Source organism: Bos indicus x Bos taurus, chromosome 5 (genome assembly GCF_003369695.1).
Source record: "Bos indicus x Bos taurus breed Angus x Brahman F1 hybrid chromosome 5, Bos_hybrid_MaternalHap_v2.0, whole genome shotgun sequence".
NCBI lineage: Eukaryota > Metazoa > Chordata > Mammalia > Artiodactyla > Bovidae > Bos > Bos indicus x Bos taurus.
Window position 1 is genome coordinate 5075502 of NC_040080.1, and position 27077 is coordinate 5102578.

General features: G+C 57.6%; 1 protein-coding gene across 4 annotated transcripts in view; it reads left to right on the plus strand.

Moving 5' to 3' along the window:
- Positions 1-27077, plus strand: part of SHISAL1 (shisa like 1) — a 142595-nt gene that overhangs the window by 78653 nt on the left and 36865 nt on the right. For 3 of the 4 annotated variants that reach the window (XM_027540552.1, XM_027540551.1, XM_027540550.1), the window contains exons 2-4: positions 12546-12641; positions 16285-16498; positions 26128-26445. In XM_027540552.1, the coding sequence (XP_027396353.1) occupies positions 12578-12641; positions 16285-16498; positions 26128-26445 (596 nt within the window). In that variant the 5' untranslated portion in view covers positions 12546-12577. Of the gene's footprint in view, positions 1-9444; positions 9530-12545; positions 12642-16284; positions 16499-26127; positions 26446-27077 lie in introns of those variants that run through there. The other variant, XM_027540549.1, reaches the window with a different exon arrangement.

The window sequence follows — 27077 nt, forward strand, 5'->3', positions numbered from 1 at the left end:
CCCTCTCTCCTGCGTGTCTTAATCTCTCTGCCTCCTCTCTTACCCGTCCCCACTGCCGAATGCTCTGGTGTGAGTTGAGTCTCAGCTTCACTCCAGCTAGCGGGGTGACCCAGGGTGAGTTACTTAAACTCTCTGTGCCTCGGTTTCCTCATCTATAAACTGAGGGTAAACTCAACACCTCTTGATCGTGAGGATTAAATTAACACCCACCCTCCATGCAGCCAGGCTGGCTCGGGCACTTCTCCTGGGCTCCCACGGCCCCCTGGCTTCATCCTCACAGTGCTGGTCACCCTGGACTGCCCCTGTCCACCTGGATGGTGACCAGATGAGGGGCACCCGGGCCCGTCTGGACCCAGCGCTCTGTCTGCTGTAAGCAGAGCACTTGTGACTTCAGGGGACAAGAAAGGTTTATCTCTGGCCCCGCTCAGGGCAGGCAGGGTCCTGTGATGGGAGGGAGGGAGAGGGAACCGGCCTCCATTCTGGCCTGGCTTTAAAGGCCACTGTGGCACCAGTCACAACAGAAACGCCAGCTACAGACGGGGCAGTGGGACAAGACACAAAAGACCCTGGGTGTGGAGATGGTGCCTGGAGCAGGGAGACCCGGCTGTAGAGGCCCACGGGCCCTTTGACTATGTCCAGAGGGTCACGTGATGTGTTTCCAACAGCAGCCGATGCAGGCAGCTCTCCCTGTAAGAGAGGGCTCCTGCTGCCAGCGGGGGAAGTGCTGGGGGGTGGGGTTTGTATGGAAGCGGGCAGCCAGGAAGCCAGCCCAGCCGTGGAGTCAGGTGGACATACCCTCCTCCTCGGGCTCTGCGTGTCTGGGGTTCCTTTCCCAGAGCGCAGCAGGCTGAACGTATTCACCAGTGTGTTTCGCCGGGGCAGTGCCCGGCACGGAGGACAGCCTCCAGAAGTGACATCACTGGCCAGCATCTGGCTAAGACCTTGGGAGTCTCATCATGTGATATGTTAGCCCAGATGTGCCTCTGCAGCCCCAGCTCAGCTGCTTCTGAGCCGTGAGACATCATGAGGACCAGCCTCGGTTTGTTCACCTGTAAAATGGGACTCTTTGTGGGGTGTTGTGAAGACAGAAAGGTGGGGAGATCTGAGCCTGGCCCTGGGAACAGTCTCCAGGCAGCACTCCCGGCCCCGGGCCTGAGCTGGGCCCCCGCCACTGAGGCAGGGCCGAGGCTCTCTCCCGCTGCCCGGCCTCCTCTCGCCCCAGAAGGACCCGCTGAGCTCCCATCCACACTGGCCGGCAGCCATGCTCCTTGGCCTGTACAAGGCCTGACCGAGTCGCTCTCATTTATTGGGGTGTAGGCTTGATCGTGGTTGGGAGTCCGGAAGGCCGGGGCTGTGATGTCCTGGGTGTTCCCAGATCCGCACTGTGTAGGTACGACTTCCTTTGGAGCAAACCCCCCTGAGCCTTGCCAGGAGCCAGGGTCCCTGCCCTGGACAAGCGCCTTGCCTGGGGGAAGAGCCGGGCCAGGCTATGGAGTGACTTTCAGTCCCAGAAGGACATGAGGGGCCCCAGTGAAGGCTGTGTTGGGCAGGTTGTGGGGTGGGGAGCAGGCTCTGGGCAGAGCTAGCAACCCCATATGGGGTACACAGAAGCTGGTCCCGGACCACCAGCTCGGGTCCTCTGCCTGCAGGCTGTGTGACCTCAGGCAAGCTGCAGACCATCTCTGTGCTTTGGTGTCTCCTGTCAAGAGCCTAGCTCAGCTGGCGGGTGAATAGAGGGTCAAATGCCCAGACAGGCTTGAGCTTTGTGGACCAGCGAGGAAGCTGGGATGGGAGGGAATTTAGAGTGGGGGAAGAAGCATGAGACTCTGACCTAGGGCAGCTCCAGCCCCCTCCCCTAGCTCCCATCCCCTCTTTAAGCTCCTCCCCAAAGCTGGATGCCTTTGGGGCCCTGCCCTGGTGACCCGGTACCCTTTCTCACCTGTCCTTTACACCCAGCTCCCCTGATGGTCTCTTCCTGTGCTCGTGCCCGGCTGGCCAGCCTGGCATGTCCAGGCAGAGGACGGGGTAGGCAGACCCCAAGGCCATGGTTGGCCGCTGCCCCTTCCATGTGAGTGTGGGCCGGCCCTGCCTGCCTTCCCTCACCCATCGGGTTCAGTCTTCATCTCTGCTTCCCGCCCCTTCCTCATCTGAAAGGGCCAAACCCCTGGTTTATGACCCTTGGGGGCAGGCCCCGCAGAGTCCCGTCACACCTACTGTGTGCCAGGGGTGCTCACAGGGCCCTGCCTCTTGCTCCCACTGCAGCCGCCCCCTCCCTGAGCCCGGTCCCACCCCTTGGTCTTTGCACTCGCCCGGCTCCCTGCTGGCATGCTTCCTTGCCAGGCCCACCTCACCCGGTCTGGAGGAGCCCGCTGATCTCACCAATCTCGTGTTCCTTGGGGACACCCTCGATCCAGACCAGGTCAGGGCCTGCCTCTGTGCGCAGGGGCCCCGAGTCACGGCACATGGAATCTGGCTGGCTCCATGGGGGACGGGATGGGTCTGTTCAGCCCACCACTGTGTCTGCGGTCCCTAGCCCAATGCTGCTGGATGGAGGCCTCCCCCACCTCCGTGGCCGCTCCCAACAGTCCTTCAAGGGGGGCATGTTATCCCCATTTACAGACGAGAAACTGAGGCTGTGCTTACTTCTGTTCTCCTCAGTGAAGAAGGGTCCCTGGAGCCAGAGCCCCCTCCCACAGAAGGAGCTGGAAAGGGGCCCCCAGAGTGGGGAGAGAAATCAGGGCGCCCTCTGACAGTCTGCGGGTCTGTCTTTCTTCTCCCTGGCCTGACACTTTTAAGTGATTCATTCTTCATGTGATATTTTTGTGTTTCTCCACTGGGGAAAAAAATACCGCTGGGATTTCCAGGGGTTGGTTGTTTTATCTCCATGGTGTAGCCAAATAACTCGAGAGAACATAGAGGCAGAGGGCTTCCTGAGCTCTCAGCTAAGCCCTCTCCTTAACTGGGAGCGGGGGACCAACGTGCCTTTGGCCGTGGCCCCAAGCAGGGAGCAGAGCATCCAGGCCTCCAGCCCAGCCTCAGCTGCATGCCCTCGGGTGGATGGCTCCCCTCCCTGGGCCTCAGTTTCCCTACCTGTGAAATGGGGGAGCAGCAGTGCCTGCCTCAAACATTCAAGGAAGGGGCCTGCCTGGAGGGCCTGGTGAGAGCAGGAAGGGTGGGCGGAAACTAGCCAGGCTTAGAACTCGAACCAGAACCGGGTTGGTGGGGGTGGGGAGGAGGCCCTTCCAGGGATCAGCTAGAATGTTCTCTTGAGGGAGGGACTGGGCGAGCAGGTGGTTTCCAAGTTGCTGGTGCCCTGCACGCAGTTCCATGGTCACACCCGCGCTGACACCTCACAGGGCACCTTGCAGAGCTCACCGACCCCCTCCTGAGTTGACCCTACACTGGCCATGTACAGCAAGCACTGTCAAGCCTGCCTGATACAGGGACGGTGGGTGGGGTCAGGGGATGTAGATCCAGGACTCTGCGCTGTCCCACCTGGGCTCTCCGAGACTCTGGAGTTGGTTTCTTGGCTTGGGTGTGCGGCATCCACCCAGGGCTGACCCCTGAGGTCACTGCTGGTGTCGGCAGTGAAAGTTGCCCTCCCGTCTCAGCGAGAGTCACGCTCAGGCCCCAGACTGCATCTCACCTGTGCCCACGGGAATGCGCTCTTTGCAGTAAAGCCAACCTGGCATTCAGGTCCATGAGTGTCGGCAGAGTTCCTGCTCTTGGGGCAGCAAACATGTATTCAGCACCTACTGTGTGCAGAGCATCCTCTGTGGGGGGTAGAGAGGCACAGAACGCCCCCACCCCACCCCAAGGAGCTGGTGCCGCACAGGGAAGCAATTAACAATCAGACAAAGCGGAAGGAAGTCACACACGCGTGATCAGTCACTCAGTCAAGTCCGGCTCTTTGCGACCGCATGGACCGTTAGCCCGCCAGGCTTCTCTGTCTGTGGGATTTTCCAGGCAAGAAGTACCTTGGAGTGGGTTGCCATTTCCTCCTCCAGGGGATCTTCCCGACTCAGGGATTGGACCCGTGTCTCCTGCGTTGGCAGATGGATTCTTTACCACTCCACCACCTGGGAAGCTGGAAGGAAGTCAGTGCTAGCTAAGGGCGCTACTCTTGAAAGGAAGAATTTAAACATACTTTGCTTTGCTCAAGGGCACACAGCAACCTCTCAGGGACCGAACCCATCAGCTTTAGAAACAACAGTAGGTGCCAGCAGGTGAGAGCTGTCTCCGGAGCATTTGCTAACTTGCGAGATGTGCTGGCTGCCCTGCGAGCAGCTCTGGTGCTTCCCGTCTTTCTCACCCCAGCAAGCGGCAGGGTCATGGTTCCCATCTTACAGATGAGGAAGCCCAGAAGACTCAGCTACTTAGCAGCAGGACCCAGATTCTAGGCCAGGGGAGACCAGCTCCAAAACCTGTGCCATCTTCCCCGGAACCCACTGTGAGCCCCTGCTTGGGGTCAGACAAACCTGAGTTCGAAACCCAGGCCTGCCACCCTCCAATTCTAAGCAAGCCACTTAGGCTCTCTGAGCTCAATTTATTTGAAAAATAGAAATGATAATATCTGCATTCATTCAACCACTCCAACAAGTGTTTAAAAGGGCTTACTTGTGTGCCATTAATGGAGCATTTGCTAATTGACTAGATGTGCTGGGTGCCCTGCTACCAATTCTGGTCCTTTCCATCTGCCTGCAGTGCAGGAGACCTGGGTTTGAACCCTGGGTCGGGAAGATTCTCTGGAAAAGGGAATGGCAACCCATTCCATTTGGGGTCGCAAAGAGTCGGACACGACTAAGCAACTGAACTGAACTGAACCCACTCCAGTATTCTTTCCTGGAGAGTCTCATGGACAGAGGAGCCTGAGGGGCTATGGCCCACAGGGTCACAAAGAGTCAGACACGACTGAGCAACTGACACTGCCATGTGCCGGGCTTTATGCTGCTGCTGCTGCTTCTAAGTCGCTTCAGTAGTGTCTGACTCTGTGTGACCCCATAGATGGCAGCCCACCTGGCTCCTCCGTCCCTGGGATTCTCCAGGCAAGAACACTGGAGTGGGGTGCCATTTCCTTCTCCAATGCATGAAAGTGAAAAGTGAAAGTGAAGTCGCTCAGTCGTATCCGACTCCTAGCAACCCCATGGACTGCAGCCCACCAGGCTCCTCCGTCCATGGGATTTTCCAGGCAAGAGTACTAGAGTGGGGTGCCACTGCCTTCTCAGGGGCTCTATGTTACATCGTGGTAAAACCAAGCAGTGTCAGCCGGACCGGCTTCACAGTGTGCAGTCCGTGCTCAGAGGGTCCACACTTGGTTTAATGCTCTGCCTTGGCTGTCTACAAATGCTTGGTGATTCTTGAACGAAGATATTTCTCTGTATTTTTCATTTTGCCCTGGGCCCTGCAAACTATGCCACCGGTTCTGGGTCTCAGCCATTCTCCAGTTTACAGTCTGCAGTCTAGGGGAGCAGACAGACATAGCTCAGACAGAGCCACTGTACCCAGCATGCAACTATGAACCACCATCTGTATGCGGAGAGGTAGACAGGCTGTGAGCGCACACAGCAGGGTTCCTGACCTTATATCTGGGTCGGGGGGACACCTCTTGGTGAACACTGGCTCTGGGGGATTCATCTGAATCTGCCAGGAGAGGGGTGGGCACAGGATTGGGTGGGGGCCGTGGTAAAGGGGCTGCAGGGAGGTCAGTGTGGCTGGAAGGTGGGCCTCCTGGCCAGGGAGGGGTCAGGACCCTGGCAGGAATCTGGCCTTCACCCCAGTGCTGTGGGAGGTGCTTGGAAGGTTTTTTGTGTTTTGTGCGGGGAGTTTTATTCAGCTGCACTGGGTCCTAGTTGCAGCATATGGGATCTAGTTCCCTGACCAGGGATCGAACCCCGGTCCCTGCATCGGGAGTGAATGAAAGTTGCTCAGTCGTGTCCGACTCTTTGCGACCCCATGGACTATATAGATCATGGAATTCTCTGGGCCAGAATACTGGAGTGGGTAGCCTTTCCCTTCTCCAAGGGATCTTCCCAACCCAGGGATTGAACCAAGGTCTCCCGCATTGCAGGTGGATTCTTTACCAACTGAGCCACCAGGGAAGGCAAAGTCTTAACCACTGGACCACCAAGAAAGCACCCCCTTGGAAGGTTTTAATCAGTGATGGTACAATGGGATTTGCATTTTGAAAGGCAGCTCTCTGACTTTGAGGGGAGGGTGGGTTTCAGGCACAGGGATGCCGGGAGGCCCCGTGTGCTTGACTGATTCACGGAGAGAGTGCACGCCATCAGGGCGGGTGCAGCGTGATTGAGAAGATGGGGAAGGGCACCCAACACAGGCCGTGGCCATGACTGCTGGCCTGAGTCCGGCCCACTTCCTGGCTTCCCGCCTGCCCTCCACAGGCCCTCAGGGTCAGGAGGACACGCTCTGATCTTGCTTCACACTGGCGTCTATTCCTGGACTTCACGTTTGGACTGAGATTTCATAACCTCGAAGTGGGCGTTGTCCTTAACACAAAGGTTCACAAACCCAGGATTATGGAAGGGCCTGGACGCTTGAGGACTTGCTGGGGGGTAAACTCGCTGCCGGGGCTGCGTGTGCCGGTCCCCAGTGTGTGTGGGTCGTGGCGTGGAGGGGTGCACGCCTGTGCCTGTGTGTGCAGTTGCAGACATGTGTGTGGACACGTGGGCTGCCTGGAGTGTGACACACCCACCTGCCCATGAGGACCGGGCGCAGGAGCAGAGCGCGGGCTTTGAATCCTGGTTCTTCCCTGCCTGCCTCTCCACCTGCACCCCAGGGACGGCAGGGGAATAGCCCTCAGGGTGTCAAGAAGTAGGTGAGCTTGTCAGAGTCCTCGCCTCCCGGCCCAGGGCGGGCGCCCGGCCGCTGTCTCCAGGGTTAGTTCCGATACCCATCTGGTGGGCACCTGTTCTGCCCGCAGGACTGTTCATGAGGCCCCAGAGGGCTCTGCCCTTGTTTCATTATTAATTCACAGAGCTCATATTGCTGTTAATAAGAAGAACACCCAGGCGTAGTTACTAGCTCATCATGGGATCACTTGCTTCCTGACTCTCCCCCACAGTCCCCGTGCCATCCCGTGGCAGCCAGACCTGGTCCTTCTTGTCTGTGGCTGAACCCCAATGCCACCCAGCCCTGGGTTTGGCCCCTAGCAGAGGCCTGTTCACTGATGGGCATGCAAAAGAGGACCCGTTCCCTGGACACTAGGGGTCGAGAGGGTGAGCCGCCTCACCAGCTTCCTGGGCCAGGTGGCACTTGAGCTGGGCCTTGTGGTAGGTCCGATGTGGACATTGGAGTCGGGGGAAGGGATGCCCAGGGAAGGGCCAGCCTGAGCAGAGGCCCTGACTCCTGTGCTCTGCCACCTGTGCCTGGCGCCCAGAAGCTGGCATGGGAGCTGTCCTCGCCCCGCAGAGCTGCAGCCCTGCAGGGATGGGTCAAGGTGGGACGTGTTTGGGTGACAGGTGCGTAACTAGTCACGGGCGATTCTTCGTCCTCGATGCTGTGAAATAACACAGGGCTCAGGTGGCGGTGTCTGAAGAGGCCAGGCGCCCCCTCGGCAAGGGGTCTGGGTTCTCCACACCCCCCTGCCTGCCACTTATTTTTCTCCAACCCATTTGCTCTCAAGTCGGGACACAAACCGAGCAGGCAGCACGCTCTCAACCGTGCCAGCCTTTGGAGCCCACCCGGGGGAGTGAGAGAATTAGAGGGAGGGAAGCTTCACTGAGAGATGGGCACCCCCGCTGAACCTTGAAAGCTGGTTCCAGGCTTACAGGGCGTGGACTTGAACCTGAGGAGGCGGGCGGGTGGTCGGATGGGCACTTTGGGAAGCTGGTCCTAGGCCCATAGGACCTGGCCTGGTGGGCGAGGCTGGGGCAGAGCCAGCTGGGGGCCGGCAAGGAGCGGCGCTCCCCACGGACACTTTTGAGTTCCAAGCCCCGTTTCCAAGCCCTCAGATGCGTCACTTCGTTCAATCATCCCAAGGACTCTGTGAATTAGCTACTATTTTTATCCTCCTTTTAGGGCCAAGGAGACTTGTCCCAGGACACACAGGGAGTGGTTACAAAAGGTGGAGCCAGGCAGTGTGGCCCAAGTTCAAGGCCTGCCCTTCGAGGCCCACTGGCCTTGACCTGGTCCAGGCAAGAACTGATGCTCTTGGCCACACCTAGGGGAGCTCGTGGTAGGGTGAGCAGGGGTCTGGGAGAAGCTGGGAGAAGAGGAGAGTCTAGGTGTGGTGCCAGTGGTCACCAGGCGTGCAGGGTCCTGGGGGGCTGGGGTCTGGGGCAGTGGCCCCCTGCCCAGCGCCCAAGGCCCAGCGCCCCTCCCCACCGCTGCCCCTGTCCCCAGCCCTGCCTGGCCTGGCTGACTCGAGAACCGATCTGTTGTTGCTGGTGGGGTTTAATTCATCTTCGCCGGCTCTGTTTCTCTTCACATGCCCTCCTTCCCTTACACTCAGGCCTTGCCAAATTCGGTGTTTAAAAATACTCCTCGGATCTGGGAACAGCAGTCCCCGGCTGACCCAAGGGGTGGACGCGGAGATGCGTGCTTGACGCATGCTTCTGGAGGCCATCCGCTCTGGGAGTCCCGCTCACCCAGAACGTTCTCCCTGCGATGCGAGCTTTTTTACCATCGGCCACCAGCTCCCACGGTGGGCGGTTTACTGGTTCTCAGAGGAATAGAACCAGGGACGATCAATTAGAGGTTCTCTCATAGCCCAGTCGGTAAAGAATCCGCCTATAGTACAGGAGACCTAGGTTCGATCCCTCAGTCCGGAAGATCCCCTGGAGAAGGAAATGGCAACCCACAGCAGTATTCTTGCCTGGGAAATCCTATGACAGAGGAGCCTGGCGGGCTACAGTCCATGGTGTCTCAAGAGTCGGACACGACTGAGCGACTAAACCACCATGATAAATTGAATTTGTCTGTAGTAGATGTGCCTTCTGGGGGTTGGGGGGCTCCGGAGGCCCTGGAAACTCCTAAGTGCCTGGAGGAACCGCCTGCTTGGAGACTGGGCTTGCTCCCTGGTGGAGCCGGTGGGCAGCTGTGTGACCGCAGGCAAGTCACTTCACCTGTCTGAGCCTCAGTGTCCTTTACCAGATGGGAGTTTGATGGCTGCTTGATTGGGCTGTCGGGGATCATCTGAGAAAACATGGTGAAAAGCCAGCACCCAGCACCCATGGAGAAGCCGGCTGGTCTGAGCTAGCCCCGGGGCGCAGCCCCAGAGGCAGGGCCAGCCCTGCGGGGCGGGGCTGGGGGGGCTGCTCACTCTGCCAGCCCCAACTCCTGCCTCTGCTGGGGGGGCTGCCCCCAAATGTCACCAGTGTGACACACCCAGGTCCCCCTCTGCAGGCTCCGGCGAATGTGGGTGCTACAGACGGCGTGACCCCTGGGCTGGCCTTCTCATGGGAACCCCGCAGGGCTGGTATCCAAAGCCGCTTTGTTCTGGCCCGGCCAGGAACAGAGTCGCTGGCTGGCTTCGAGCTTTGCTGTCTTGGGTCGTGACAAATGGAATTTTTATGTAAGTTCCCAGTAACTCTCTGCAGGGTTTTCTTTCCACCACAAATTCAGTCTTCAGTGCTGACACCTCAGCTGCCCGGGGGGGCCTGGGGAGGTGGGCAGCCCCCACCCCAACCCTTGTCCCACCAGCAGGGATGTGGCATCCATCACCCATTGACTCATCCTAGGCGGCCACACAGGGGGACATGGTGGAGATTGGAGGCATGAATGGGGGAGGGGGCTGAGCAGGACGGGGGTATGGACGCGGCAGGCACAGCACATCCCCGTGGTGGGTACACCTGTGCTGGGCGGGACCTTCACACCCAAAGCAGGCCCTGAGGCCACTGTTGCTTCAGTGCCCCCAAGAAGCCAAGAATCAGAGTCAGCCAGGCTGGGGCTCTCACCCAGGCTATGCCAAGCCCTGACCCGGACTTTCATGGTCTGATAGAACAGAGCGTGAGGACCAGTCCTATAAGATAGAGCTGGTGGGCACCCTCACCCAGCACACCCTGAGTCCCTAGAACCCAGCCAAGGCCTTGGCCCAGAGCGGGGCGGGCTGGGGGTGGGGGGGCGGTCAATGAGTGGATGCTGAGAGAATACATAAATGAATCATTGAATTAACACATTAATGAGAGATGAGTTGGAATATGATAAGCCTCAATGGAGGGACAAGCTGCTTCCAGCTGATGGAATCAAGGCAGGCTTCCTGGAGGAGGTGGCATTAGACCAGCTTCTAAGGCAGTACAGGATTTGGTCTCACAAGAGACCAAAGGAAAGAGAGGCGGGCACCCCAGGTGTGAGTGACAGCCCCCCTCCATACGTGCAGGGCTTTGTAGGGAGTAGGGGCAGCATGAGGGAGGGCTGGGCCCGTGGCGGAGGAGGACCCCCACCCTAGCATTTGTTCAGTGAACCCACCAGCTCTCAGATTGCAGCCCCGGCTCAAAAAATGGGTGGCCCCACCCTACAGGGGCCAGAGGAGCCCAGAGTCTGGAGGCCGTCTTGGCCCTCAGGGAACCCTCAGCTTACCCACCTGCAGATGGGGGCTCAGGACCTGTCACTCCCCACCCCTCACAGGGTCTTTTCCCGGGGTGATCCTTAGGTCTCCCCAGTATGAAATCCTTTCCTAAGCACTTTCAAATGCTTTAATCTCCTTCATCCTCCCAGGAGTGCCCTGAGGGAGGCGGGGAGGAGGCCCAGACTCAGAGCAATTAAGAAGCTGGAAGCCCGTGGGGGCAGGGCTGCTCGTGGTGGGGGGGAGCAGAGAGGCCTGGGTGGAGGGGTGGGCGGGGGCCCTCCCCAGGGGCTGGCACCGACGTCACCGTGAGTGAGCACTGTGTTCAGGCATTCGGGCTGCGTCTCCTGGCCCTGCCACCCTCTTTTCCTATTCTGGCTCACCACACTTCAGAGCCGCCCTGACACGCTGGTGCCTCCCTGCCGCCCCTGCTCCAAGTGAGCTGCCCGGGGAGGGGCCGCAGAGCAGGGGCAGGGATCTGAGGGTCCCCCGTGTTTGGTGGTGAATCTGACCCCCTCTCCTGGTCCGACACTTCCAGCCTCTGAGTTGCCCCCCACCCCACCCCCCGGTAGCTTCCTGCCTCCACTCAGGATTCAGAGCTGCCCCGGACCCATGCTGGGGTCCCCGAGCTCTCCCTGGTCGGGAGAGCTGGGAGGGCAGAGGGTGGCGCACAGGACCTCACTTGACCCAGAACGTGGCACATAGTAGGTGCTCAGCAAATCCATCCCCAGCCACATGCAGCTACAACCCCGGTGGGGCTCTAGCAGTCCACGCCAAGTACGCAGGGCACGCTTGGGCCTCCTCCCCAGCCTGAGCTCTCAAACCCCCGGGGAGTGGGGGTGATGATAGTCAGGGAACCTGTCTCTCAGGTTTTTCCTGAAGCCTCAACAACCTGATGTAAAGTAGCCAAGGCCCTGCCCTAGGGGGCTTGCGGGTGCCCGCCCCTCCCCCAACCTCCCCTGGCTCCCTGCTGCTCTCACCTCAGGGCCTTTGCACCTGCTGCCCCTCGGTCTGCAACACTTCCTCCACCCCCACCACCCACCTCCAGAACTCTGTCCTCATCCCAAACGGGAGCTCTGTCCCCAAGGAGCACTCTCTCCACCTCCCCCAGCCCCCCACCCGCCATCCTACTTCCTGTCTCTGTGAACTTGACTCCTTTAGGGACCTCGGATGACCGGGACCACCCAGTATGTGTCTTTTTGTGCGTCTGGTTTGTTTCACTGAGCATAGCCGCCTCGGGGCTCATCCGTGTTGCCGCCTGTGGCAGCGTTTCCTCCCTTTTGAAGGCTGAGTGATGCTCCACAGTTAGCACCTGCCGTGTGGTGTTTACCCATCACCCGTCGGTGTGCGCTCAGGCTGTCCCTTCCCTTCACTGCTGTGAACTGTGCTGCTGTGGACGTGGGTGGACACGTATCCGAGTCTCTGCTTTCGGTATTTGGGGTGTGACCCCAGGGGGCTCGTAGCCTGTGGACTCCTCATCCATTTGTCTGTGCCCTGTCAGCTCTGCTGAGTGCGTTTGGCTCGTTGCTGGGTCCCTAATGCCTGGAAGGTGCTGGCTGGATGCATGCTTGCGGTGGGGGTTGGGGGGTGGGGCAGGGAGGGGGTCAGGGCAGGGGCGGTGGAGGGAAGTCCCCGTTAGAACACAGCAGGGAGACCTGGGTCCTGCCGGCCCCTAGCAGCTGCACGAGCTCACTTCTAGTCCCCTTGCTCACCCCCATTCTCATTCCCGTGCCCACCACCCTCAGCCTGCTGGTTATTTCCACCACCTGATCCATCCGCACCCCTTTGATGAAGTCTGGTTTTGCCGTGAAAAGAAAGGGAGGTGACAGTTGACTGGTTGGGGAACTCATTCATCCCAGAAAGGAAATTGGATGGCGGCATTGCCCCCATCCGCATCCTGGCCCCTGCTCCGGCACACTCGCGTCCCCGCCCGTGCCTGCTGGCCCCGCCGCGGGCAGCAGAGTCAGTGGTCCGCTCGACAGGCAGGACGGCCCGCAGCTGGCCTCTCTCGGCTCTCATTCTACAGGCAGCGCTCGACGGATCGATGCAAGCCAAACGATGACCAGTTGTGGCCAGCAGCCCTTGAACGTGCTCGCCGTCCTCTCGTTGCTGATTTCTGCAGGTAGGACCCCCCAGGATGCTCGGTGGGAGGTGGGCAGTGGGGGCGGGGGGTGGGCAGGGACAGAAGGTTCCTTCCCGGGGTCACTGCTAGCCCAGCCAGAGTTATGGGTGCTAACGGGAGTCACCCTCGTGAGGAGCTAACATTCGGCGAGGCCCCATGTGTGTCTGTCTCGGGGAGCTCCGCTGGAAGATTCTCGAGGATGCTGTGGGGGTATCGCAGGCTGCCATCAAGCCCCAGGAGAAGCCCTTAGGTGCAGTGACTTCTCTCCTGGGCCTGGCAAGTCGAAATCAGGCAATGTTGTAGTCACCTCATTGTGCAGAGGAGGAAACTGAGGCTTGGAGAGGGAACTGGGCAGCCTGAGATGGCACAGCTGGTGTAGGGGCTGGATTCCAACCCAGGCAGCATCATGCCAGGTCCCCGGCCCCCAGCACCCGCCAGTCTCCGAGGTCCGCCCCTCCCCGATCCCAGCAGGAGGGCTCTCACGCACCCCTTCACCAAGATGAACATAAACCGCGTCCTTCCTTTGCCTCTGGGTGAAGCTGGCCGCCTGGAGAAGGGGCACCCGCCTCTGCCATCGGGGCTGGCCCTGCTCTCAGCAAGGCGCCTGCTGGCTCTGTGTCTCTCCCTCTGTCTGCGTGCCTCTTTGTTTCTTGGTGTCTCCCTCTGCCCTGTCCCTCTCCCCCTCTTGCCCTTGTCTCTGTCTTTCTCAGGCAGGCATGCACATAACCCCTCCTCGCCTCTTGCTCTGACAGGGTTGTGGGTGCCAGCCTGCAGCTTCAGGTCCCTTGCCCCTTTGCTGGCCGTTGTGGCTCAGAAGGAGGACATGAAGGGCCCCCGGGGTGGCAGAGCCCAAGACAGGCCAAGGCCAGGGGTCTGGGAGTGGCCACCATGCACAGAACTCCTTCCTTGCGGTGGCTTTCCTGAGAGTTAGCTCTTCTTAACCCTGGAGAAGAGGGACTCCTCACCCATTTACAGATGAAGAAGCTGAGGCTCAGGCCAGGAAAGAGACCAGTCCCAGGCCACGCAGTCAGAGAACATAGTCACCTGGCTGTTAAGTGATGGCCCTGCAGACCCTGAACTTGGCAAATAGGGGGAATCATGGTCCCCTCTCGGGGACCCCAGTTCCTGAGAGAGTGGCTGTTCCTTGGTGTTCCGTCTCTGCTTGGGCCCTTTTTCCTGGTGACTCAAGATGCGCTGGCCTCCTAACCACCATCCCTCTGCCGTCAGGCCCCAGGGCCCTGCTGCGCCCGTGCCTGAGGCCAGAAGCATGGCCCTTTGTCATCCCCTCTGTTGCTTACCCCCTCCCTGCCCTAAGCGGGACCTGTGTGCTGTTCACAGGTGCTCCTTGGGGCCCCCAGCCCCCGGGAGACTGCTGGTCTCCCATCACCAGGGGCAAGGAGGCGCAGAGAGGCCCTGATGGCTCAGGTGGTCCTGTACGTTCCAGGGGTCAGACCAGTGTCCCAGCTCGGGGCCCAGGGCGCCTCGGGCTCCCTCACATTCTTCCTCAGGAGGCAGCAGTGGCCTTCTGGTCTCTGTCGGATGGTCAAAGCAGGTGGCGCCGGCCCTCCAGGGTGGCCAGGGTGAGCCTCCGGGGACTTGTCCGCCTCCCCTCCCCATCTCCATGGCGGCACTTCCGGCTCCTCCAAAGCCGGGCTCAAAGGCCCCTTCCCAGCTCTGCCCCTTCCCTCCCAGGGTCCTGCAGCCACAGCCTCTCAGCCCAGCCTCAGGGCCCCAGCTGGTCTTCCTGACTCCCCACCGGGAGTTGCTGACACACTCAGCCCCTGTGCGCTGAGTGTGAGCCGACCCCCACCCTCAACCGAAGATGGAGCTTTTTCATTGACCGGAACATGGCCCAGAACAGTGGCTAGAATTCACTTCCTACCTCTGCCCCTCACCTCCAGCCTCTGGTACGTTGTTCCTCCAGGCCAGTGGGTCCCAAACCAAGTCTTTGCAACCCCTGCAGGTCTTGCTAAGACTCAGACTGTGCTCCCCCCGACCCCGCTCCCACTCAAGTTTCTGTCTCAGAATGCGGGGCTCGAAGCACTGTGTCTGTGACGAGTCCCTGGGGGTTGAGGATGTGGCAGGTCAGGGACCGCACCTTGAGACCGATGCGCTCAGCCTCGGTTTTCTCCTCTGTACTCGGGAATGCACGAGATCAAGTGAGATGGTGAATTCACTCAAGGCTTCCTTAGTGAGCTCTGTGTCCTTAAGACGGTCTTCTTTTTTTTCCAAGGCTGAGAAGGGGTTCTGGAGAGCTCCCCTGACTCCTGAAAGGCTGGGACCCTTCTCTTGCAGTGGTCCTGCCCATCCCCACAGAGGAGGGTGCTGTACTTTGAGGAAGGGGCCCGGGATTTCACGAGGCCACCCAAGCCAGCCTCGGTACCCCAGTACATGAGACCCACCCGCCCACCGGCCAGCACCACCCAGCTGGGATCCCCTCACCAGCCCCGGGCGCTGGGAGCTGTGTGGGCTGGAGTCTAATAACCTCTCAGCAGAGACAGAGCTTTCAACTAACTGAGGCGCTTCTGCAGAACCAGAGCCTTTGTGGTTGGAGAAATGTATTCAGCCTACGAAGCCCCTTTTGAGCGATACAAATTAGATACAGCAGTCCCTTTTATGAAGATACTAATTAAGCTGGAGTCAGCGGGCTCCAGGTTTTTTTCCATTGTTATATTTGTTCAGGCTTTCACTCCTGTTTATCACCATCGGCATGACTAGTAAATACTGTTCTGGGCTTAGACGGCGTCACCAGTGGCTGAACACCGATCTCTGGCCTTGAGTCAGGGGAATGAGGGTCCGAGGCCAGGGAAGCTTTGTCACCGACTGAGTTTTTGATGGTCTTTTGTGTGTCAGAAGATGCAGAGGGAGAAATTGTGTTTAAATTCAATGGTCTAGGGGGCTGAGTTATTTATGATAAGAGCTGGGGCCACTGAGGCAGCCCCGTGAGGGCTTCTGGTTCTAGGGGGTCAGTTTAGTTGAAACTAAGATGCAAGCGGACACTGCTTTCTCCACAAGCAGGACCTGGTTCTCGCATCCCTGTCGCTCACCACCTGGGCTAGCCTGGACTTGTTGGCGAGCCCACCACCAAGTCCGCCCAGTGACGGAGGAGTGGAGAGGGTCCTGGACCTTGGATCCAGGCAGGCCTGGATTGGATTCCCCCTCCACCACCTCTGACTGGCTCAGACAGGTCACTGTAGGCCTCTGAGCCTTGGTTTCTCCCTCTGTAAAGTGGGATCCCAGACCTGCCTCTTAAGATGGCCAAGTGGATTAAATCTGATAGAACCGGTGAAGCACAGAGTAGGTGCTCAGTTCATGTTGTTTCCTGATTGGGTGCCTGCTGTATGCAAAACCCTGGGAAAGGATGTCCTTGAGGCTAAGATCAGCTGGGCCTGCAAGGAGCTCCCGGGGGCTCAGTATAAGCAGGATGGTAGCCTAGGGGGGCCTAGGAGGGGTCAGGAGCAGGCTTCCTGGAAGAGGGGAGGCTTACCCTGGGCCACAGAAGCCTCCTGGTGAGGGAAGAGGCAGCAAGACCCTAAAATAGACCAACCAGGCTCTGCCCACGATCCTCACGGACTGATGGGTGTCTTGGGCCAGCTGGGCCTGGTGAGGGACCCCCACCAAGCCTGGTGACTCTGTTTTCCAGTCTTGTCCGCGCATTTCCGGGTCTGTGAGCCGTACACAGACCACAAAGGCCGCTACCACTTCGGCTTCCACTGCCCCCGGCTCTCGGACAACAAAACCTTCATCCTCTGCTGTCACCATAACAACACAGTTTTCAAATACTGCTGCAACGAGACAGAGTTCCAGGCGGTGATGCAGGCGAACCTCACGGCCGGCTCCGAGGGCTACATGCACAAGTGAGTACCACGCTGGGGCCCCGGTCAAGCCAGGGTGCTGCCAGGACACCCCAACCTTCCAGCCAGCTGTGGGGTAATCAGTGTGAGGATGGGTGGGCCTGGAAGGTGACAGGTTTTCTGGGTTGCTCTGTCCTTTTCTGGGATGCCTTCTCATCTGAGAAATGGGCACACGACAACACAATACCTGCCTCTCAGGACTGATGGGAAAGCGGAGTGAAGTCAAGGACGTGGAAGACTTTCGGTGCTCGGACCTGGAGCCCACGGGACCCAAGTTCCTTTTTCATTCATTGTTTGTTCAACAAATATTGGTTGACATTCCTGACTCAGAAATTGTTCCCACGCAGCCCCTTTCCCTAAGGTGACTGGAACACATGAGACCAGGGCCCTGATAGGCGGGATCTGAATGTAGAGAGAGAGGAGTGTGCTGGTAGAAAAGCAGTAAGAATATGATAAGTAAGGGCACATGTATCAAAACAGTATCCACTTATTCATCTTATGATGAATGAGCAGATTGCACATTTTTAAAAGCCATTGTGTCCTCTGCCTTCACCTATTTAATTTTTGGCCTTTTTCCTATTGAATCATAGGAACTCTTTATATATGAAGGAAATGGGATGCATTTCATATATTTTCTCAGAGTGTCTTTGAGTTTGTGCTGCTTTTTTCTTCATGCTTAGTTTTAAATTACTATACAGTCAAATTGTACCCATATTTTTGTCGTTTATGCCCGGTGGGGTTTATATCGTCCTGAGATAGGCTTTTCCTACTCTGAGATCATAAAAAGATTCCCTCATGTTTTATTTCTTGTATGTTTATTTTCTTACCTTTAGATATTTGATGTGTCAGGAATTTATTTGGATGTAAGATTTCTTTCTTTAATTTGCCTGCAAGTAGTTCGTGTGGATGTTTATTAGGAATCTAGCTTTACTTTTTTCCTAAATGGGTAGACAGTTATCCCAATAGGAATGACTGAATTGTCCGTCTTCTCCTCACTGATGCGAAATGCCAGCTTCCTGTATACGATAATATACTAACCGTGAGTGTCTGGGTAGGTTGGGGCGGCTTTCCTCGGCCTGTTTATGTTTGCTGGCACCTCATTGTGTTCACTACTGTTGCTTTTGATATGTTTTAATATCTTCTTAGTCTATTCCCTTAGATTGTTTGTCATATAAACTTTATAATTAGCTTTTCTAGTCTCTCTGCCAAACAAAAATCTAGGTAGTATTTTTTATGGAGATTGTGTTGGATTTGTAGATTAATTCAAGGAGAATGGACTTTTCCTGACGTTGAATATTCCCTTCCAAGAATACAGGGTGTCTTTCTGTTTGTTCAGCTTTTCTTTCATAGTGTTTGAGAGTTTTCTTCACAGAGAGATTATACATACCTTTTCATTTATTCGTATTTATTTCTTTTCATGCTGCTGTTTTATAATGAGGTGTTTTTTTCTACTGGTTGCTCAGCTGGTAAAGCATCTGCCTGCAATGCAGGTGAACTGAGTTCAATCCCCCTGGAGAAGGGAAAGGCTACCCACTCCAGTATTCTGACCTGGAGACTTCCAGGGACTGTATATAGTCCATGGGGTTGCAAAGAATCAGACACAACTGAGCAACTTTCACTTTCTTCCACTAAATCTTCTAACCAACTGTTGTTTAAATGCTAAAACCTAATGGTTTCTAAATATAAACTTTTTTACTCAGCCACCTTACTGAAATTCCTTATATTTGTAATACTTTTTCGGTGGACTCTCTTACATGTCCAATTATGCTGTTTGCAAATAATGATGATTTCATCTCCTTCTCTCCAACATTTGTGCCTCACTTCTTTTTCTTGTCCAATTGTGTTGGCTAGTACCTCTAAGACCATCTTTGAAATTGTCAGGCACTCTGATCTCCCTCCTGACTTTAATGGGGATGCTTCAGATATTTTCCCAGTAAGCCTGAGGATGACTCCTGAGGTAGATATATTTTTTTCGTGGTAAGGAAAAAAATCTACCTGGAAGGAGTGGGTTTGTTGAGTGACTAGTGGGGGGATCAGTGTCACTGCTGGGAGTGATGGTGGTGGGAAAGGTCTGAGCCTCAGTCTCTGTGTGATGTTGGGCTTGGATGCTTTGCCACCACACCATGCTCTCTTGGGGGGAGCTGCCTCTTCCCTCTGATCAGGCAGGAGATGCAAATTGCTTGACTATCATCTAAATCTCTCCTCCTCCCACCAAGGCCAGCTCCCCAGCCTGCCTTCCTCAGATGCATGGGTGCTTCCCTTGAATATCTTGCCATCTGCTCAGACCTTAGAATAATTCTGTGTGAAGTAGTTCAGCAAGCCTCTTCTGTCACGAGGGCTGGAATCAAGCCTGGAACTTGACCCAAGCCTTTTTATAAGACCAAAGACTAATTTCTTAAGCCAGGAGGGCGGTGCCAGGACTGAGGTTAGGACCCCAAAGTGTTGTAGTTGCTGGCTGAAAGCCAGACAGAAGACAGAGGCTTGGCAAGGTGGCCAGACTTCTCCAAGGCCCTGGCGACTGGCGTCTGGGATCCTCATTTTGAACACACAGGTTTCTGTGGTCTGCACGTTCACACAGGATGCACGTGGAATTCTCCACCTTCTCAGCACAATGGGTCCCGGTTGCGGATAATAAAGTGTCAAACCACAAAACAAAGCTCTTCCCTGGGGAGGCATGGCCACACTGAGGAAGTTTAGCTTGGTTTTTATTCTGGAACCTCAGCAAGCATTTTTGGAGCAGGCAGCATGGGGCCGGCTCTGTGTCAACCTTCTGAAGTCACCTGGGAGCCCACCCTTAGTCCCCTTGATGTACAAGAAGGCGAGGTGTGGAGAGGCTGGATAACTTGCCTGACTGAGGCAGCCAGTGCGGGTGGAGCCTAGAGCCGAACTGGATCTAGAGTTGCTTTAATAAATCCGAGACTTCTGTCGATGGCAAGCCCCAGAGCAGGGACCCCTGCCATGACCCCATGGACACATGGGCATCATCCTCCTTTTGGGAGTCGCTCTGTGCATTGTGAGACACTGGCCACCACTCACTAGAGGCAGGGAGCACCCCCTCCCCACTGATGGGCTGTGACCCCCAACCGAGTCTCCTGACTGCCAAGCACGGGATGCGGGACTTTTCCTGGTTGAGGGCACTGCTCTGAAGGAATGCCTCCTCGTCACTCTCCACTGAGCTTCCTGTCACCTCCCTTCCCACAGACGTGGAGAGAAGCCCAGAAGAGCTGGGCTGCACTCCTCAGCTGGGCTGTTCAGCTCTCTTGGGCCTCACGAGGGAGGCATGGTGCTTGGTCTCCCGCATCCAAAAGTGTAGAAGAAAGTGGGAGTCACGCAGTACAGAGGAAGGAGCGTTTCTGGGTAGCCTGAGTATGAAATGCCAGAGGAAGAGTGTGGAGAGGCAGCAGGGGCTGGCATGCTGGGCTGGGGGCCCCTGGGCTGGGGGCAGAGGGGGTGGTGCTTGGGCTTCCTCTTGAGGGTGGCACGGGGCCCTGAGGGCTTCAAGTCAGGCTTGTACTCATGGATGGTGCGGGGACAAGGACCTGGGACATTGCAGAAACTATGATGCTGACCTGGACAAGATGGGGGCCCCGCAGAGGGGATGGGCCGGGGACACCCAGGACAGAGCCAATCAGAGCTCAGATAAGAGGCCCTGGAGGGCCTCCTGCTTAGCTGTCGGAGTTGAGGGACCTTGGGGAGAAGGCCTGAGCCCAGGGAGCTGGACCAGGGCCTTGTGTCCAGCCAGAGCTTGTGTCAGAGAGGGGACAACTGGAAGATGGGCTGGTGGGAGTGGGAGGATAGGTCAGTGGTGAACGGGGTGGGACAGGCCTGGCTGGCTGAGAGGTCCTGAGTGCTCCAGGTATGTGAGGGGAGCCAGGTAAAGTCCGCCTTTAGGACCGTCCTGCCCTCTGGGGCTCTGATCCCTCTGGGCAGGACACCTGTGTTGTCTCGTTAGTCCTCACAGCTACTCTGAGAGCAAGGAAAAAGGGGCTGGGCCCAGGCTGGTCAGGTCACCTACTGCAGCCACAGTTGAGGCCAAGGGATGCCAGGGCCCTTGTTCCACCAGCGGGCTCTGCCACCCCTGGGTGCCTCTAGAAAGCCAGGGCTTGTCTGATGCTGGGGAACATGCCAGACCTCAGCCCAGAGGCCAGATGAAGGTTAATACCCATCTAGATGGACCAGCGCAACTGTGACCCCCACTAGGGCTTTATGAAGATGCAAGGGCCGCCTGACACTCGCCCGCCCCTCCCAGTGAATCAGCCGGGAGGCGGGGCTGGTGGCAGGCAAAAGGAGAGTGCTTCTGATGACTTATTTACTTGTGTTTTTCTGGAGGAACAGAACGGTCTGTTTTGGTTCTGGCTGCTTGGCAGAAAGGCAGGCAGAGCGAGAGAAGCAACCTCGCCAAGCCCACCACCTCAGGGAGATGCCACTTCTAGCCACTCGGGCAGCAGCCCTGGTGTTCAGGAGTGTGTGCGCACCCTCCCATGCCAGGTTCTGGGCAGGACGCTAGCAGCAGTGACCACCCAGGGCCCTGGACAAGCAACAGCAGCAACCTGTTCAGGGCGTGGGCTGGGACGGGGCCTGTGTGGTCGGTGATCAGTCACCTGTTCAGGGCGTGGGCTGGGACGGGGCCTGTGCGGTCGGCGATCAGTGCTCTCTGAGGGCAGAGGTCGCCCCTCTGGCAGTGGGTCACAGACCGGAGTCCTTGTGCGGCACATGGGTGTTCCTTCACGAGGCAAATGGGCTGCTAGAGGTGGGAGCCTGGGACAGGAATTCTCAGAAGACAGCAGAGTCCTCAAGGCCTCACCATGGGAAGTGATGGGTTGTCAGTTTTCCCTTGGCTGCAGTGAAACCTCTTTCCTCCCAAAGCTTTCCTTTCCCCAAACCCAGAGGTGCTCCAGCCACGCAGACACAATGGTCTCAGGAGCATACCTCCTCCGTCCTCGCCCGGGACTGCCCATGGGTGGTGATGGGACCACCACCTGGCCTCAGCCGGCTGACATACCTGCTCCTGTCCGGGAAGGTATTCAGCGAGATTTCTCCATCAGAGAAGGCTTGGTTTATTGCTTGAGAAGCACCAAAAGAATGTGAATCAGTAAATATCCCAAAAGATACTGAAAAACTGATATCTATGGTTTTGGCTGGCTTCTTATCTTGCTTCATAAAACAGCCTCTGTTTTATCTTTTGACCTTTACAACACCCACACACACACCCCCCCACACACACTCAGTAAAGGCCCCTGCATCTGGATGAAATTAATTTCCAGATCGCATTTCTAAATTAAATTTTATAAAAACCAGAATGCTCACAGCCAGCCAACCATGGAGAGGCGGGGAGCTGCCTGGGGATGGGGTCCGTGGCCCAGGCTTCTGTGCTGGCTACCAGCTCCAGGGTGGCCTCCCTTGCAGGTAAGAGGGGGTCAGCAAAGGTGGCACCTCCTTCCAGTGCCCCTCTACTTCCTCTGAACTGGAGGGGGGCCGTGAGATCACACTGTCACCCCAACCCCCCAGGCCAGTTAGACTGAGCTGGCTGCGGAGGCCTGTAGCCCAGCAGCGCCTGCGCTTGCCATGGCGATGACACCCTGAGATTCAGGAAGCTCTTGCTGGGGAGGTTGGACCCGGTCCTCAGTTCCCGGTAGAGGGTGAGCCAGGACACATGGGCCAAGCAGATGCGGGGAATTCCTGCCTGGACATCTGTCTCAGACTCGACCTTGGGATTTCCCCCCAGTTGCGCACACTCTGAGGTCACATGGCCCTGTGTCTAAATCCCAGCGCGGCCCCTCCCCAGCTGTGCAGCCTTTGGCAATGACTTTGCCTCTCTGGGCCTCATTTCCTCATCTGTAAATTAGGGAGACCAACTCCTAACTCACAGTATTGTTGCAAAGATTCAGAAACACAGGACGTGGTGATTGCTAGTATTACTATTAACTACTAGAGAATATGGGAATGGCAACCCACTCCAGTATTCTTGCCTGGAGAATCCCATGGACGGAGAAACCTGGTGGGCTACAGTCCATGGGGTCGCAAAGAGTTGGACACGACTGAGCGACTTAACTAACTAGAGAATATGGGTTTCCTGGGTGGCGCTAGTAGTAAAGAACCCGCCTTACCCAGTGTAGGAGATGCCGGAGACAAGGATTCGAGACCTGGATTGGGAAGATCCCCTGGAGGAGAGCATGGCAACCTGGAGAATCCCATGGAGAGGGGAGCCTGGCAGGCTACAGTCAATAGAGTCTTAAAGAGATGGACACGAGTAAAGCGACTTAGCATACATGCACGCACTAGAGAATATGCCTGCTGCTGCTAAGTCGCTTCAGTCATGTCCGACTCTGTGCGATCCCATAGACGGCAGCCCACCAGGCTCCCCCGTCCCTGGGATTCTCCAGGCAAGGAAACGAGTGGGTTGCCATCGCCTTCTCCAGAGAATGTGTATAGAGAAAGTAAAATCTAGTGAAGAGGTTATGAATATAAAGTCTGCCATTGTCACCAGCTTGCTATGAGTGCTCAGTATGTGTTAGCTTAAGGAATGTCTGAAGCAGCCCCAGGCTGAGGGCTGGGCACACAAAGATAAGTTAGACCCTGACTCAGCCTCAAGGAGATCTGATCTCGAGATGCAAATAGTCCTACAAGACAGCAAAGACAGCAGAGTGTGTTCTGGGAAACCCAGTGGTTTTGGGGGCCCAAGGAGAGGGATTGGACTTAACACAGGACATCAAGGAAGGCTTCCTGAAGGAAGCTGCAGGAAGACAGGGAGGTGGGGCCAGCTGCATGCACAGGAGGTAGGGGGCAAGTTCCAGGCAGAGAAGCAGCATGGATACAAGCCTGAAGGGGGCTGTCTGCCCAGAGAACATGGGTGGCACCTGCCTTACTTAGGCAGTGTGGTACTGTGGTTAGGGATGTGTGTTCTGGAGCTGGACTGCTGGGCTTAAATCCTGGCTTTGCCGCTTCACAGCTGCGAGATCTCAGACACTCTTTTAATTCCTCTGAGCCTCGGTTTGCATCTCTGGGCTGAGGATGACGGCAGCAAGGGTTCCTCCCTTGTCCGTGAGGGTCGGACAGGCTAGGATGTGTCAAGTGATTAGAGCGATGCCCGCCAGCCGCTGCTTTGGTTGCTGTTGTTGTTTCTTAGCCCTGGTGGTTTAGGCCTAGCTGTGGTCCCGCTCCCAGCCCCTGCAGGCATCGTGGACTCCCTCTCTGCAGGGTAGCATCTGCCCGCAGCTGGCCCTGCCTCTCCCTCCCTTCTCCCCTCCCCCAGCCCCCGCGGCTGCTGCCATGGGAACCACCCAGGAAAAGCCTGGCGCTTCGAGCAACGCTGTGGGGGCTCCAGGGGAAGTTGGAGAGGGGTGCTGGGGAAAACAGGGGTGCCGGGGGCTGGAGTCAGGTCCTCCTCCCGTGTCCATGCAGACTCCTGTCTCAGGATGCTGGACCGCACTGCTGGCCTCTGCTCCCTGGCAGGAATTCACATCCACATGTCTCCAGGCGGAGCTGGCTTCCCCTTGAAATCAGGCAGCAGGGGGATGTGGTGGGGAAGACTGCTGGTCAGTCATTCACACCTTAGCAAGAACAAGCCCCTGGGACAGCTGCAGGCCTCAGGGAGGTGGTGGCTGGAGGTGGGGCTGCAGGAGGGATCCAGGGGGCTGTGATGCAGAATTGTGGGGTTACTCATTCCTCAAGCAGCCCGGAAGCCCCAGGCACTTGTCAGTGCCTGCTGGACGTGAGGTGCTCAGGACACCCAGAGCCTCCCCTCGAGGAGCCCCCCGCCCCACATGTGGGGAGGGAAGGCCTTCCAGTCAGAGGGCTTGCATGCATGTGTGTGTGTGAGTGAAAGTCAGCACCCTCCACCTGGGGCCCAGCCCGGGGAGGGGGCTGGAGGACTCGGAGGGGAGCAGTCCCCATCTCACTGCAAAGGCCGAGGCTGAGTACAGGTGAACCAAGCGGGAAAGATCCAGAGTCTGGAAGCCAAGACCAGGAGGAGCTCCACTCCATCTCCTCCAGAAACAGAGACACACCCATGTCCTCCCAGGCTGCACAGCAAAGCCAGGCCGAGAAGAGGCCGGAGCTGGACCTCCAGGCTCCAGGCTTCAGACAGCATCTAGGGGGCCCTGCTGTGGGGACCCAGGACATCCAGGGAGCCTGTCTGCTGGGAGCTGGGGCGGGTCTCTCCCCGTGGAATGTGGGGCAGCGGGGCTGGATGCCGGCTCTGCCTCCTGGGAGCGCCTCCTCTCCGCCACTGCCTGTGCATGCCCACCTGCACAGATGCCCGCAGCAGGCAGCAGATGGAGGAGGCATTGAGTGATTAATAAGTAGGTCCCTTTAAACAGTCGCTGTCCCGAGCGAGCACTGTTTGGAGCTCAGCTACCCCAGCTGCCATGGCGAGGCCAGGAAGCAGCCTCCCCGACCATCTGGGCACTCAGGGGAGACTCAGACCCTGGCCTGGGCGGGAGGATACACACGACCCGGCTAGCATGGCCCTTGGTGGCGGGGGAGGGTTTGAAGGGCCCTCAGGCCAGAGAGAAGCCTTTCCCAGCCGGGGTAGGCGGGGCAGTGTATCCGGGAGGCTTCCTGGGGGAGGCAGTCTCCAAGAGGCGGTGGTAGGAGTCAGGCAGGAGAGGAAGTAAGGGACTGGGGTCACTGGAAGGGTTGGCCGGGCTGAAGGTACAGCCCCTGAGAAGGCCCGGTGTGCCTGCAAGTTCCTCGAAGGTGGAGACGCCTTGGCAGGAAGCCTGCGCCCCTTCACAAAGAAGCATCTACGACTCAGAGCCCCCATCGTCTCTGCTTCTGGAGGACAGACTAGACCTCAGCGTGGAAGTGCTGGGTGAAGAATAAGAGAACCGAGGTCAGGGGCCCTGAGACCCCTGGCTGTGCAGTCTGTGGTGCCTGGTGGGGAGGACTGTGTCGGGGAACGGCCGTGGGGCAGGCTGGAAAGGCGTGTGGTTGGTGGAGCAGATGGACCGGTGTCTGCTGCATGGGGTCGGGGGAGGGCAGCTGAGCCCACGCCCTGAGTCCTGGGCTTCTGAGGGGCGGGAGCAGGGGGTGTGATGGAGCAGGCTGGGGCGGAGCTGGCCCCAGGTGGGGAGGCCGGCTGCATTCCACGCAGAACTTCGAGATACCCGGTAGCCCCAGGTGGACTCTGCGAGGCAGGAACTTGGGTCTGTGCGTCCTAAGACAATGAACTTCCTGCATTTGCCCTGGGCTCAGAAGGATGGGGAAGAGCTGGAGGGGGGAGGGAGGGCTTGGTGAGAGAGGGGGTGCTGAGAGCCTCCTAGGTGGTGGGAACAGCTTCAGCAAGGGCTAGGAGGGTGGGCAAGCGTGGGCCACCTGCGGGAGACAGCTGGCCGGTCTGAGCGTAGCCCCCACATGGGGGGAGGGAAGGAGGGGGTGCTTGGGTGGGACAGGGTGCAGGGCAGTGGGATCCGGGAGGTGGCCAGCAGGGCAGGTGGGGGAGAGGTAGTCATGGGGGGTGGGCATGAGAAGAGGGAGCCAAGATTCCCTGTCCCCCCAGAGGGGCCCAACACCCTCTCTGAGACCCCAAAGCAGCTTCCGTACCACGTCTTCTAATGGACCCCGCTGCTTAACTGCAGCCCCCGCGGGGCAGGGGTCCCGGCGTCTCTCAGCCTCTCTCTGTTTGCCCGCAGCAACTACACCGCCTTGTTGGGAGTGTGGATCTACGGCTTCTTCGTGTTGATGCTGCTGGTCCTGGATCTTTTGTATTACTCGGCAATGAACTACGACATCTGCAAGGTTTACCTGGCGCGGTGGGGCATCCACGGACGGTGGATGAAACAGGACCCCCGGCGATGGGGGAACCCTGCCCGGGCTCCCCGGCCAGGGCAGCCGGCCCCGCAGCCCCAGCCTCCCCCGGGCCCCCTGCCGCAAGCCCCCCAGGCCGTGCACACGCTGCAGAGAGACAGCCACACCCCGCCGCTGATGACTTTCCAGAGCTCGTCCGCCTGGTGAGTGGCCGCCGTCGCTTGTCTTTGATGAGCTCGGAAAATGCTGAATCATTATTGCTGCTGGGTCTGACTCATTGATTACTGGACTATTTCCTTATTTGCCAAGAAAAGTTTAAAGTGGCTCCTAATAATAACATACGCCTGTATGGAAAGGTTGAAATGGAGCTTAGGAACAAAGCTTGCAAGTTGGTTTTACTCAGATTCTAGTGTGAGAGCTGCTGGCACTGAGCGTGAAATGGAGTTGTGAGTTTCCTGGCTGCCAAGGCAAAAAGGGAAATTGGATGGCTTTCCAAGTTTTCACAGTCTGGTCAGAGGATGCAAATTGATCTGCCAGGGGCTGAGGGAGAAGCTTTTTTTCCAGCATCAAGTTTGAAAATAAGCATAATACTGGGTTCCATCGTGCATGTATGTTGAGTCACAGAAAGGCATCTGAGGGTGATGCAGTCAGGCTGCTCAGTGATGGCTCAGGGGAAGGGAAGAAAGTCGGCAAGGGGGATGTGGGATATTGGTTAGCCTGATAGGGTGGCTACCCCAGCAGAGCCCCCATTATCCTGCCCCAGGAGCACATTCATGGTCATTGCAATTCTCATATCTATTTGTCTCCAGTCTGGTGGGGGATGGGGGATACCCTA